General features: G+C 38.5%; 1 protein-coding gene across 1 annotated transcript in view; it reads right to left on the reverse strand.

Annotated features, from left to right (window-relative positions):
- Positions 1-661: 661 nt before the first annotated feature.
- NOL8 (nucleolar protein 8) overlaps positions 662-13966 on the reverse strand; it is a 26854-nt gene continuing 13549 nt past the window's right edge. The window contains 10 exon segments of the mRNA XM_017518973.2: positions 662-1206; positions 1594-1673; positions 2218-2288; positions 3171-3297; positions 5148-5419; positions 6739-6816; positions 8136-8274; positions 12181-12271; positions 12545-12667; positions 13137-13250. Of these exon segments, the coding sequence (XP_017374462.2) occupies positions 1156-1206; positions 1594-1673; positions 2218-2288; positions 3171-3297; positions 5148-5419; positions 6739-6816; positions 8136-8274; positions 12181-12271; positions 12545-12667; positions 13137-13250 (1146 nt within the window). The 3' untranslated portion in view covers positions 662-1155.

A 13966-nucleotide genomic window follows, 5' to 3' on the forward strand; every position in this document is an offset into this window, starting at 1 on the left:
TTTTTTAGATGGAGTCTTACTCTGTTGCCTAGGCTGGAGTGCAGTGATGTAATCTCAGCTCACTGGGACCCCCGCCTCCTGGGTTCAAGTGATTCTCCTCACACCTTATCCCCTACCAAGTCTCAATCTCCCTGTCTCAAGCCCCTGAGTAGCTGGGATTACAGGTGTGAGCCACCATGCCCAGCTAATTTTTTTATTTTTAGTAGCGATGGGGTTTCACCATGTTGGCCAGGCTGGTCTTGAACTCCTGACCTCAGGTGATCCACCTGCCTTAGCCTCCCAAAGTGCTGGGATTACTGGCATGAGCCACCATGCCTAGCCTATGTAATACAGAGCCCATTTTGATAGGAGACATATGTGTTGAATTATAGGTAGGTTGGTTATTTAATGTAATATTAAATGTTTCCCTATTTGGGCTCAGGGAGAGTTCTGACTCCTAATTGTGACTACCCATCTTTCAGACACTTTGTATTTTTCATAAGCTTTTGGTCTAACTAGAATTTTGGGATGGCTTGCATCTAGCTGTTGTTCCCTAATTCCTAGAGGTCAATGACAATGTAACTCTGTATGTGGCTTCCTCTCCTGTTTCTCACAGAACTCTTATATGATGTAGGTCTGAAATGTCCTATATTTCAGTTAGCTATTCACCAAAACACAAGTATAAAACTCAATGTTGACTTGTAATTAATCAGTTTAAACAAAAATGACAAAATGGAAGGTGTATTTGACATAATCAGAAATAAACATTTCAAATAGCCTATAATTCACACAAAGCCTAGGCTGGAAACTACAAGTGCTTTGACCCATTTATTTAAAAAGGCTTAAAAAAAAAGGCTTCATGCAACCTTGACAAGACGATGTCCATTAATTACTCAAGATAGAGGGCAAAGAGATTATATACAGGAAATATTTTCAAGGTCTGTCTTGTGCTTCCTTTTTAAGAAGTTGAATTTAATTTTTTGAAGTAATTACTTAGGAAGAAATGCGAGGAGTTCCATAGAAAAAGATGACAACCAGAATGATATTCCATCAGCCAGATTTTTAAACTTCCTTCACTCTGAAATTTCTTCTTTTGTTAGCTAAAACTATTTTCTGGGTCAGTTTTCTTAGGTGAGCCTTGTTCACATTCAGTATTAAAACCAATGCTGACATTTATTATTTTGGTTTCATTTTCCTTTTTGCATCTTTATGTTTCTTCCGACAATCCTTGAAGATCCAAAAAATAAAAGACTTTGTTAACAAACTTAAGTTGTTTTTAAGATGTTCAGTACATACAAGTAAAACTTAGGTTTATTCTCATTGTCAGGGTTGTGGAAATCTATTTTGAAAGTGCTCTCCTGAAATGAACAGGGGATGTTGGCATTTTTGGCATTACTTATTTATAATGGGAAGTACAATTCAGTCTTTAAAAATCTGATGCCTTCCTGTTACTTAATAGGCTTGGCTGGACTCTGAGACAGGTCATTCAACTGAGCCAGTCTGCAGTCTCTCACCTGTACCATTCATGAGTTCACTTCCAGCACTGTAATTCTAGATAGATAACAACATGTCTATTTTTTAGGAAATAATCAATATGGAGAAACAATTACTCACCATACGAAGGTTGTTTGTTCTGACCTCCCAAGAGTTTCTGCTAATATTACTTCCTACTCCTCTCCAGAATAAGCCAGAACCTACTAGGGGAAAAACAAAAAAAAGGAAACAGCAAACTACTTCTAAAATGGGTAATATTCTAAGTATTGGCATTATCAAAGTCTCCAATTCTAGTAAAGATCACTCTTTTCCCTAAATTTCTACCTATTTTCAAAAATTAGTATTTTTTTCTTTCCAAATGAAAAATATAGTATTGCTTTTACTGTTTATATATCATTTACTATTATTATGTAACTTTGTGTTAGGCTTTAAGAAATGAGTTCACCAATAGCCTGAGTTTTCAAATGGACTTTTATGGCACTAAAACCTTATGGGTTTTGTATGCCTAACATCTAAGTCCCTGGAACAAAACAAGGCTTTGTTGATGAGAACAAGTGGGCAAAGAAAGTGGTGAGTGGGGAGCTCTCAGTCCTTGACAGCATTGCAAGTTAACATTCATCAGTGTGAACAAACAGGGTTAAACCACATGACATTACCAAGGGTCAGAATTTCTGGATGTGTTTTACTGTAACTGTACTACTACCTGTTATATGTTTGTAATTTGATGAAAAAAAATGGACTGACCTTGAAGTCTTTCATCATTCTTAGAGAAAAAGAAAAATCTAGTGGTTGCTTTTTCAGGTAATGATGCTTCTCTGAAAAGAAAGGGGACAAAGGGAAAGAGAGAGATAGGTATGGGTTGGCTTAATTTCAATACTTAAGAAATATTTACATTCAAAACATAAATACACTATTTCTTAAATATATCTTTTTTCTATTCCCTCTAGAATTCAGGTGAATGAGACTCTAAAATACATCTGTTTGTATTTTGCCCTGAGTTAAAATACCCTCTCTCCAATATTCTATATGAACCTTTGATAATGAAGACTTGTTTAAGAAAGAACCTCTGTCTTTCCTGTGTTGGTTGCTGATACTCTCACTCTCACCATTGCCACCCCATTTGCCAGTGCGTCCTATGGGTAGGCACCCAGTCAACTGCAGCATTCTGTTTCCAGACCAGTGACTTCACCCAATCTTCCCTTTAGTGCTATCCAAATCTCAAGGAAAAGAAAACATACTCTCCATTTATAAAATGACTAGAAAATGCTTTAAAGAAGCTGAGATGGCCGGGTGCGGTGGCTTACAACTATAATCCTAGCATTTTGGGAGGCTGAGGCAGGCAGATAACTTGAGGTCAGGAGTTTGAAACCAGCCTGGACAACATGGTGAAACCTCGTCTCTACAAAAAATATAAAAATTGGCCAGGCATGGTGGTGGACACCTGTAATCCCAGCTACTTGGGAGGCTGAGACAAGAGAATCAGTTGAACCCGGGAGGTGGAGGTTGCAGTGAGCCAAGATTGTGCCACTGTAATCCAGCCTGGGCGACAGAGTGAGACTCTGACTTAAAAAAAAAAAAAAAGCCGAGATAAGACAATTTAGTTGTCATGTGAAGAGAAGCTAAAATATTTCTAAAGCATGTCTAATTCAGATTTTACAAATTATGAACTATGCCTGCAAAGAAACAAAATTGCTTACCCAGGACTGCACTTTTTGTGATCTGTTTCTTCAGTAACATCTTCCTCTTCTGAAGTGCTGTCTTGGAAACGAGGGTCTTCCTGCCAGACAGTCTTTCCAGGTTTCACTGTTTCAACTCTGTAAGTCTCTGCATCAATTATGACATCAAAAGATGATGGTATTGTAACATTTCTGTACACATTCATTTGATTATTTTTACCATGTAGACATATCTAAAGTTCCAGTATATTAATCATTAAAAGAGGTAATATAAAAAAATGGGTAGTATCATCTTAGATTTTTCAAATATTTTCAGAAGTTACTATGATAATTTTGGTGTCACTAGAATGATCTGATAAGGACAGCAGTAATATAAAAAAGGTATGAAAACTCAAGTTTCTAATGAGTTATAAAATTTTTTTAAATGACAGACAAAATAACGATGGAATCTGTACTAGCTTGAGAAGGCTAAAATATAACATGATACAGAGAAATCAGGTTTCCCTCTTGTCTATTTATAAATGAGAAAAGGAATATATCTTTACATATTTAATACCCAAAACTTTTTGCTAGAACTGCTGAAAAAACTATTGCTGTAAGATCAGGACAATCACCTCATAAATCTTCAAAACTTCCCAAGTACTTTAAAAAACATCTTTCAGGCCGGGCGCGGTAGCTCAAGCCTGTAATCCCAGCACTTTGGGAGGCCGAGGCGGGTGGATCACGAGGTCAAGAGATCGAGACCGTCCTGGTCAACATGGTGAAACCCCGTCTCTACTAAAACTACAAAAAATTAGCTGGGCATGGTGGCGCGTGCCTGTAATCCCAGCTACTCAGAAGGCTGAGGCAGGAGAATTGCCTGAACCCAGGAGACGGAGGTTGCGGTGAGCCGAGATCGCGCCATTGCACTCCAGCCTGGGTAACAAGAGCGAAACTCTGTCTCAAAAAAAAAAAAAAAAAAAAAAAAAAAAAAAAAAAAAAAAAAAAAAAAAAAAAAAAAAAAAAAAAAAAACATCTTTCAAGTTGCTGGCGTCTTTAGGACCCATTTCAAGGTCAATTTCTCACATTTTGCTCTCAAAGTTACAAAAATTATAATCTACATCATGCCAACTCTCCTACTAAACAGTTTACAAAGACAAGAAAATGTAGTTTTACTTACAATAATTTTTGAACAACTAGATTGTTGTACTTCCTTTTAAAGTACCACAGAGTTGGTATTATTTGCTAGTGAACCAAGATTGCACCACTGCACTCCAGTCTGGGCGACAGTCCATCTCAAAAAAAAATTTTGTCTACTAAACACACGTATTTAAAGTAGAATCATTGTAGTTAGGTATGTGTGTATTCTTCTGTATAGGTATTACTTGCTATTACAGTGAACTTCCAGAAAGCTGCACATATATCTTGAACCCTGGGTGAGGAACAGGTCAGGTGTTTTTTAACCTGTGGCCCATGTTGGCCTTTAGAGGTAAACCTCTTGAAATGGAATGTAAAACTGTATGTACTGGTGTTTATATTTCTCTCTCGGTTCTGGCAAATTTCCAAGGATAAACTTTACAATAATTGGCATATTGATGACATGGCATATTTGTATAAAACCAGGAAGGTTACCTGTTTCTTCTTTTAATCTTACCATATACAGCACTAGTTTTCCATAAGTCATAGCATCTTCTGCTTCATTTAAGATACAAAGCTATTTAAATATATGATTTACTATACTTCTTCATAACTTATTACTTAACAGAAAATATGCTGTATATTATTCTCTGGCTTCCCTTCATATGGCAGCTAGTAGAGGTTTGCTCCCTTAAATGCAAAAGTATTTTCTTTCACAGCTTCAGGACATCGTGTTTATGCTCCTGTGACACTAAATCTCAAATCATCTAGGTAGAAGAATCCTTTCTTCAGCTAACATTAAATCTGTTACACTTAATGCAGATTCAATTGATTAAGTTCAAACTGACTAAAATCAAAAAGCATATGAAAAAAGAAAAGTACCTTCCTTTAGGTCTTTAGTGTCTGAATCAAAAAAGGAGAATGTGAACCCACTGGGCTGCTCAGCCCCACTAGTCAGAGCTGCAGGGTCCTGGATTTCCTCAGGTTTCTCTTTAGCACAGTCCTCATTCCAGGGTGTGTCCTCTTCCTTTTCACTGGTATATTTTGTAGTTTGGAATATTTCTTTCAGATCCATTGCAATGTTATAATACATTTCTTTAGATACCTCAGGTAGCTTCTCAGCTTCCTCCCTTTTCTTTTTTCGTTTTGCTTTACTGAAAGGATATATGTAGAAATGTGCATCACAAAGAAATAGGTTTTGGAAAATTTCCAGAAATCAGGAAAAGAAAAAATCTTGGACAACTTTAATTCTATCTCTTCAACAACCAGGATATAAAACTCTACTAATGGAGAAATACGATAAATAAAACTCTACATATAAAACTTTTTAAAAGAATCCTTTAATTTTGGAACAATTTTAGATTTACAGAAAGTTACAAAATGGTAGAGTTCCTAAATAGCCTTCACTTTGTTTTCCCTAATGTAATATGTATGTATGTATGTAACTATGTAATTGTATATAACTATGTAATTGTATATAACTATGATACAAGTGTCTAAATTAAATAACATTGATAGATTACTGCTAACTAAACTCAGACGTTATTTTGATTTCAACAGTTTCTCCACGAATTGTCTTTTTTGTTTCAAGATTCAATTCAAGATACCACATTGCCTTTTGTGATTTTCGTGGCTGTTAACAGTTGGAAAATGAAGGATTTAAACCAAACTGCTACTGGTTACTCTATATAGTTGCCATATTTATCCAACTGACTGCATATCTTTAGGAAACAGAAGCTCCTACCACACTAGATGGTTGAATGGTTACCCCCCGAAAAGCTATGTCCATGTCCTAATTCCTGAAACCTGTGAATGTTAACATTATTTAGATAAGGAGTCTTGCAGAGATATTCAGTTAAGGGTCCTGAGATGAAGAGACCATCCAGGATTATCCAAGTGGGTGCCAGATGCTATCATAAGTGTCCTTATAAGGGGCACAAAGAGGAGAGACATACAGAAAAGAGGAGGCGGCCATGTGAAGATAGAGGCAGAAATGAGAGGAATGTGGTCTTAAGCCAAGGAACACCAAGGATTGGTGGCAGTCACTAGAAACTAAGAGAGGCATAAAACGGCTTTGTTTCCCTGAACCTCTAGAGGGTAACAGCCTGTTCACTGCCGTAATTTGGGACATCTAGGCTCCAGAACTGTAAAGAAATACACTTTTATGATTTTAAGTAACCAAGTTTGTGGTAGTTACAGAGGTCACAAGAAACTAATACAAATAGATGAATAGAAGGCATCATACTAGAGTAGGAGCACATATCATTTATAGATTCCTCTGTGAAAAGGCAAGACTTCCTCCACCACATCAATAATTCCTCTCTTACTCTACTGCACTACCTCTACCCCGCCAATCTTTAACTAAATACAGTGTGACCAATGAGCAGGATCTTGGTTCCTACCTACATTTTTAATTGTCTGAAATGAGATTAATTTACATGATTCTATTGCTAAAAGAAGTAGCTCTATTTACCTTTCTTTTGGTTTATCATCTCTTTTTCTTTCATAAGTGGCATGGTCTTGCTTCGTTGGATCATAATGTATGATGTCCCTATATAAAAAGAGGGGAGGTTGGAAGAGATCAAACAGAACACTAATTTGAAAAATAAGCAGCAAATTATAATTCAGCACTAGGAAGACTAATTTTGCAGCAAGAAAAAGCCATATGACATCAAAGAAGATAACTAGGATCTTACTAGAAATAAAATATATATATATAATTTTGGAGATGGAGTCTTGCTTTATTGCCAAGGGTAAAGCGCAATAGTGTGATCTCGGTTCACTGCAACCTCTGCCTCCCGAGTTCAAGTGATTCTCCTGGCTTAGCCTCCCAAGTAGCTGGGATTACAGGCACATGCCACCATGCCCAGCTAGTTTTTATATTTTAAATAAAGACAGGGTTTAGCATTGTTGGCCAGGCTGGTCTCCAACTACTGACCTCAGGTGATCTGCCCACTTCGGCCTCCCAAAGTGTTGGGATTACAGGCGTGAGCCACTGCACCTGGAAAAATAATATTTTAAACGACCCACTTTTGAGATTTCCTGGATTTTTTTAGCTTTTGGGGTTTTCTTTTTTTTTTGAGACGGAGTCTTGCTCTGTCAACCAGGCTGGAGAACAGTGCCACAGTCTTGGCTCACTGCAACATCCGCCTCCCAGGTTGAAGCAATTCTGCCTCAGCCTCCCGAGTAGGTGGGACTACAAGTGGGTGCCAAACGCCCAAATAATTTTTGTATTTTTAGTAGAGACGGGGTTTCACCATGTTGGCCAGGATGGTCTCGATCCCTTGACCTCAGGATCCACCCGCCTCGGCCTCCCAAAGTGCTGGGATTACAGGGCGTGAGCCACTGTGCCCGGCTTTTTAGCTTTTTAAATGATTTTAAACATACTAAAATACATACAGATAAAATGATACACTGCCTGGGATCTGAACAAAATATTTCATTGTGTAAACCAGGGGTTGGATAAAGGTATAGAAGAGAACGCTGGTCACATGTTGGTGACTAAAAGCTAGGTAGGTGATGGTGTATAAGGCTTTTATTACATTAGTCTCTAAATTGCAAGCCTGAAAATTTCCATACAGTTACATTTATATAGATTAATAGTTTTACAGTTACTATTTAAACTGTTTTCCAGTTTCATTAATGGAAGTGATACTGCTCTGACATCTAAGTGTATAAATACAGAAATAATTTAAGATTAGTTCTTTAAGTGAGTACTGGGTCAAAGGTAAGTATATTTTTAACGGTCTGATACCTATCGTCAGCTGCTTTCCCCCAGGCCGTTAAAAGTGGCCTAGTTTTAAATTGAATTCAAGAAGACATTTATGGCAAAGGATGATATGGTAGAATGGGATAGAACATAAAACATACTTAAATTTCTTAGCAGCTACCGATCCTTTGTTTGTAGAATTGCTTAAGTTGATTTGCAAAACACTTTGCACAACCTTCAGGATTTTCTTTTTTTCTTCAGCAAGCTCTTCTTCTTCGGCAGTTTTCTTTTCATTTACCTCTTTGAGGGAAAGGGATAATTAATAATCTCTTGGGAAACACAGCCTGAAAATTCTCAATCCAATATTTACCAAATACCTAAACATGTACAAAGTCCATTAAGTCAGGAAGAAGAAAAGTGTAACCTTATTTCACTAACATCCATATCCCAAGATCCTCAGCCATAGCAAACTCAGAAAGTCTGCATGACCAGACAATGAAAAGTCCTACTACTGTTACTAATTATAAAACAATCTGAACTTAATGGCTTTCGGTAGCAATTCTAAAACTTTTTTTTTTTTTTTTTTTTTTTTTTTTTTTTGAGATGGAGTTTCGCTCTTGTTACCCAGGCTGGAGTGCAATGGCGCGATCTCGGCTCACCGCAACCTCCGTCTCCTGGGTTCAGGCAATTCTCCTGCCTCAGCCTCCTGAGTAGCTGGGATTACAGGCACGCGCCACCATGCCCAGCTAATTTTTTGTATTTTTAGTAGAGACGGGGTTTCACCTTGTTGACCAGGATGGTCTCGATCTCTTGACCTTGTGATCCACCCGCCTCGGCCTCCCAAAGTGCTGGGATTACAGGCTTGAGCCACCGCGCCCGGCCAATTCTAAAACTTTTAAGATAAAGATTGACAAATGTAACAGAGCAAGATATTAATTGTAAAACTACATTGATTTTTTTAACATTGTAAACATGTAATCTAAATTATATATAAATCTAAAAATGATAAAGACAGTGAAAAACGATAATGGTATATCTGAAAATGGTATATCTGACATTTTTCAGATGCTATCATCTGAAAAATGGTATGTCTGACAATATAAGATATTAGTGGTTAGTTGTTTTAGTCTTTGATTCAATAACAACTATTGTGAGGAAAAAGCCATATCCTCTGCACATACAAAGGCATCATGGAACTTTACAAGCTACTATCCTCAACTACTACAAGCAGACAAAATATCAGAGAATAAAGTTAAGTAGCTAGTTTGGATAACAGAAATACAAAAGTAGTATAAGCCTGTATGACTCAACTTACTGCAGGATATAAATAACAAACGAACAGAAATAGAATAAAATGCTGATTTAAGTACTCTATAGGGATGCCCCCAAAGTTTCTAAGGGTTCAAAAATAAACAAGTTGTTTATGGCTTTGAGATAGTGTTTAACTGAATCAAAAGATGCTTTATAAACTAGGTAGAGTTATGAGGTAGCAAAGACAAAGTTGAATCCCTAAGAGGTGGTAGGCAAGCATGCCAGGTGTTTGTTGGAAACAAAACGAACACATATATTGAAATAATAAAAGTGCAAAAAGTTTACACTGCATTAGGTTGAAATAGGAAACTGCTAATTTCAACAACTTTTGACAATCAAAAACATTAATTTAAATTTTAATCTAATAATAACTATTAGGGAAGTAGAATATAATGCTGAAAAGGGCTTAAGGTGATATAGGCTGGCTGTGCTGCTTACTTGAGACAAAACACTGTGCCTCAAAATTTGGGAAGGGGTCAGGTGCCGTGGCTCCATTCTATAATCTCAGCACTTTGGGAAGCTGAGGCAGGAGGATCACTTGACGCCAAGAGTTTGGGACCAGCCTGGGCAACACAGCAAGACCCTGTCTCTATGAAAATACAAAAATTAGCTGGGTATGGTGGCACATGCCTGTTGTCCTAGCTACTAGAGAGACTGAGGCAGGAGGATCGCTTGAAACCAGGAGTTTGAGGTTACAGTAAGCTATGACTGTGCCATTGCACTCCAGCCTGAGGAACACAGTGAGATCCTTTCTCAAAAAAATAAAAATAGGCCGGGCGCGGTGGCTCAAGCCTGTAATCCCAGCACTTTGGGAGGCCGAGGCGGGTGGATCACGAGGTCAAGAGATCGAGACCACCCTGGTCAACATGGTGAAACCCCGTCTCTACTAAAAATACAAAACATTAGCTGGGCATGGTGGCGCGTGCCTGTAATCCCAGCTACTCAGGAGGCTGAGGCAGGAGAATTGCCTGAACCCAGGAGGCGGAGGTTGCGGTGAGCCGAGATCGCGCCATTGCACTCCAGCCTGGGTAGCAAGAGTGAAACTCCGTCTCAAAAAAAAAAAAAATAAAAAATAAAAATAAAAATAAAAATAAATAAAACATGTTGAGAAGGAAAGAAAACAACAGAGATTCTAGGAAGGGACATGACATCAGCACAGAGAGAAGGGTTTAGAAGAGCTGGTTTGGACTTGCTGAGTTTTAACATGAACTCAGGAAAGCCTGCAGAAAATATCCAACAGGCAATGAAGACCAGTTGGGAGCTCAGCAGAACAGCAAGGAAAAAAGAAGACACAAATTTGAAAAATACTCACGTGCAAGTGAAAGCTAAAGCTACAGGGACTTACAGAACCTTGGGAAGAACCCCTATTTAGAGGCAAAAGAAAAATTAGGAACCAAGAGTCAAGAAAACCAGGAAGTTATGATGTAATGGGAGCAAAGTGAACATTTCAAGAAGGGATGATCAACAGTGACATATGCTGTAGGTTAGCTGAAGAGGGTGTCATTGGAGACAATGCCATTGCACTTGAGAACAAGTTGTTTATGGCTTTGAGGGAACACATACCTAAAGAGTTGTAAGGAAACAGACAAAATTGGCAAAAGTTAAGAAAATAACCTCTCTATGCACCTTCTAAATGAAGGTTAATCTCCAAGTTCTATTCATTTTTGTGTTTTCAACATGGAGTTTTGAATGAGAAAGTCAAGTAAAATATAATGCTGGAAAGGGTTCAAGGTGATGGGAGCTGGCTGTGCTGCTTCTTGCAGAACAGACAAACACTGTGCTTTCAAAAGTTGGAAAGGGGGCCAGGTATAGTGGCTCATGACTATAATCTCAGCACTGAAACAGAGTTTGAGAGGACCCTAGAGAATTCATTTTAAACCTCTCTGAATCTTGGTTTCCTGAAACAGTCTCAATACTGTTAATAATGACCTCAAAGAATTGAGAAGATCAAATCACAGACCGTTTTCAATAAAAAGCTAACTGCTACTGAATTAGCTGTAATTTACTTTTTCGCTTCAAAGTTAGAACTGAAAGAGAGATGGAGTAGAAACTTGAAAACTGGCATGGTTAGAGGAAAGGCTTTTTTGGGACCCACAGACCTAACTATGCCTCTATAAACAGGAAGAAGCTAGAAGAGGAAGAGTGAAAATGCAAGTGATGAAAGGTAACAGGAAGTAGGAATGGCGAGGATTAAAAAGCAGATTAACTCAGGAAGGAGAAAAAAAACCAAGAAGGTAAGGGCAAAGAAGTTCTGAGATTGGGAGAGGGAATCAGGGAGTTCATTTAAGCCAGGCACATAGGAGGTAAGGCCTTTTTAAAGTGTAAGAGGAGAAGGTCTTGTAGATTAGAAAAGATTAGAACTACTGCTGTGAAAAATCCTATAGTAAGTAAAAAGAAGTAGAATTAGGATGCTTCTGATGGCATCATTACTCTTAGATACATTCGAATAGGGATAAATTCAAGTAGAATAGCATTCAGTGATACACTGCTTTAAAAAATAATCTGCACCAGGTATGCACATTGGAGGATGATGAACACTCTTTGTTTTAGAAAGCAAGGAGTGACTTAACCATTTTCCATGGCTTCACCCAGAACCTGCTGATCAACTGACATAGCCTGCCAGGTAGGAAACTCAACTTCTTCTCATGCCAGGGATGGGATAGAGGAAAATGGTACCTTTGGTGGATGCTATTTCTTTCTTTCCTTTCTGGCAGCTCTAAGTAATTAAAGTTGCCTAAATTACTATGTGCAAACAAACTTAGTATAACTGTACATTTGTTTATAAACGCCTCAATCCAATGTCTTGGGACGCAGAGTTTTTTCACGTATTAAACAAAGGAGGTACACTAGGTGATTTCTATGACATCAGGACTCTTTTGACAATGAAGCATTTACCTTCCTGTTCCTCTTCACTGTCACTTTCTAGAAATCGAGAGTCCATGCGGAATCTGTCATCAGCGCCAAAGTGAGACTGTAAATCCATGAGCTACACAGACAAAAAACATACACAATCGACAGCCACATTCCAAAGAAATTGCTTCTAATGAAGACTATCAATGTACACCTCCCCACACACTGAAATTCACTACATTAAGATGTGTGCCTACCGCCATCTACCTATGAACCAATCAGAGAGGATCACAGAAGACACCCTCCCCAAATAAGTGGGTTAAGGCCTGCCTGCATTTACCCAGATTTAAGGACTATGTCAAAAAATAAGGACATGTTGTAAGTTTAACTCTTTTCAATCTTCACTAACCTTCTGTCCAGCTCTGCCCTCAAACTGAGGTTTAATTTTGAACCTGTTACTGTCATCTTCAGAATCAGATGCCTCATCATCACTGCTATCAAACAGCTTCCCCGATGTTTTACCCATAGACTCCTGTGAAGAAACACAAACGTTTTTTAATAGCTTAGGCAAGAAAGTAGCATTTCCTTCATAGTAATCTTCTCCCTCACACTGAAAGCCAATACCCCGACTCATCTACCAGGAATGAGTAAACGGTGAGTCAGGTGGAAATTCCTGACTCAGTGATATCTAACTGGCCTCTGGGATCACTCATCCGGAGGCTTCCCAATGAAGCCTGGATTTGGGGAGATAGTTATTATATGCAAGAACAGTTTTTGTAGTGTTTCACTAATATTGATGTCATGCTGCAGATGTTGTGGAGAATATAGGTTCATGTGGGAGAAAATCTCCAAGACCCCTGTAGTCTCAATGTGTGGTGACCTGGCAAGCCCTGGGTCTCACTGCACATCTCAGGAGGGTTTTATTTTGAGATTGGCAGTTGTTTGTGGAGTGGATCTGCAAAAGTAGATGAATGCCCACAGAGACATCCTGAAGTTCTTACTTTCACCCGTTCCTTTCCTGGATGGCTCTGCTCCTGAGTTGATGTCTCCTCTGTTTCACATTCACTGTCAGAACCGAAGATGATGTGCGTTGGCTTATCCTCTAGATGACTATCCTAGGGAGGCCATCAAAAGCACTGCATCTTAAAAAGATTTTATGACTAAGAATCTAAAAGCAATTGCAGCAAAATCCAAAATTGATAAGTGGGATCTAATTAAGCTAAAGAGCTTCTGCACAGCAAAAGAAGCTATCAACAAAGTAAACAGACAACCTACAGAACAGGAGAAAATATTTGCAAATTATGCATCTGACAAAGGTCTAATATCCAGAATCTATAAGGAACTTAAATCAACAAGCAAAAAACAACCCCAGTAAAAAATGAGCAAAGGACACAACAGACACTTCTCAAAAGACATACACACGGCAAACAAGCATAAGAAAAAATGCTCAACATCACTGGTCATTGGAATACAAATCAAAACCACAATGAGATATCATCTCACACCAGTCAGAATGGCTATTACTAAAAAGTCAAAATATAAAGATGTGCCCGGGTGTGGTGGCTCACGCCTATAATCCCAGCACTTTGGGAAGCCAAGGCAGGTGGGTCATCTGAGGTCAGGAGTTTGAGACCAGCCTGGCCAACATGGTGAAACCCCATCTCTACCACAAATATAAAAATTAGCTGGGCGTGACAGTGGGTGCCTGTAATCCCAGCTACTCAGGACGCTGAGGCAGGAGAATTGCTTGAACCCGAGAAGAAGTTGTGGGAAGCTGAAATCATGCCATTGCACTCCAGCCTGGGTGACAAGAGCAAAGCTCTATCTAAAA

The sequence above is a fragment of the Cebus imitator genome, unplaced genomic scaffold, assembly GCF_001604975.1.
Source record: "Cebus imitator isolate Cc_AM_T3 unplaced genomic scaffold, Cebus_imitator-1.0 Scaffold720, whole genome shotgun sequence".
Taxonomy (NCBI): domain Eukaryota; kingdom Metazoa; phylum Chordata; class Mammalia; order Primates; family Cebidae; genus Cebus; species Cebus imitator.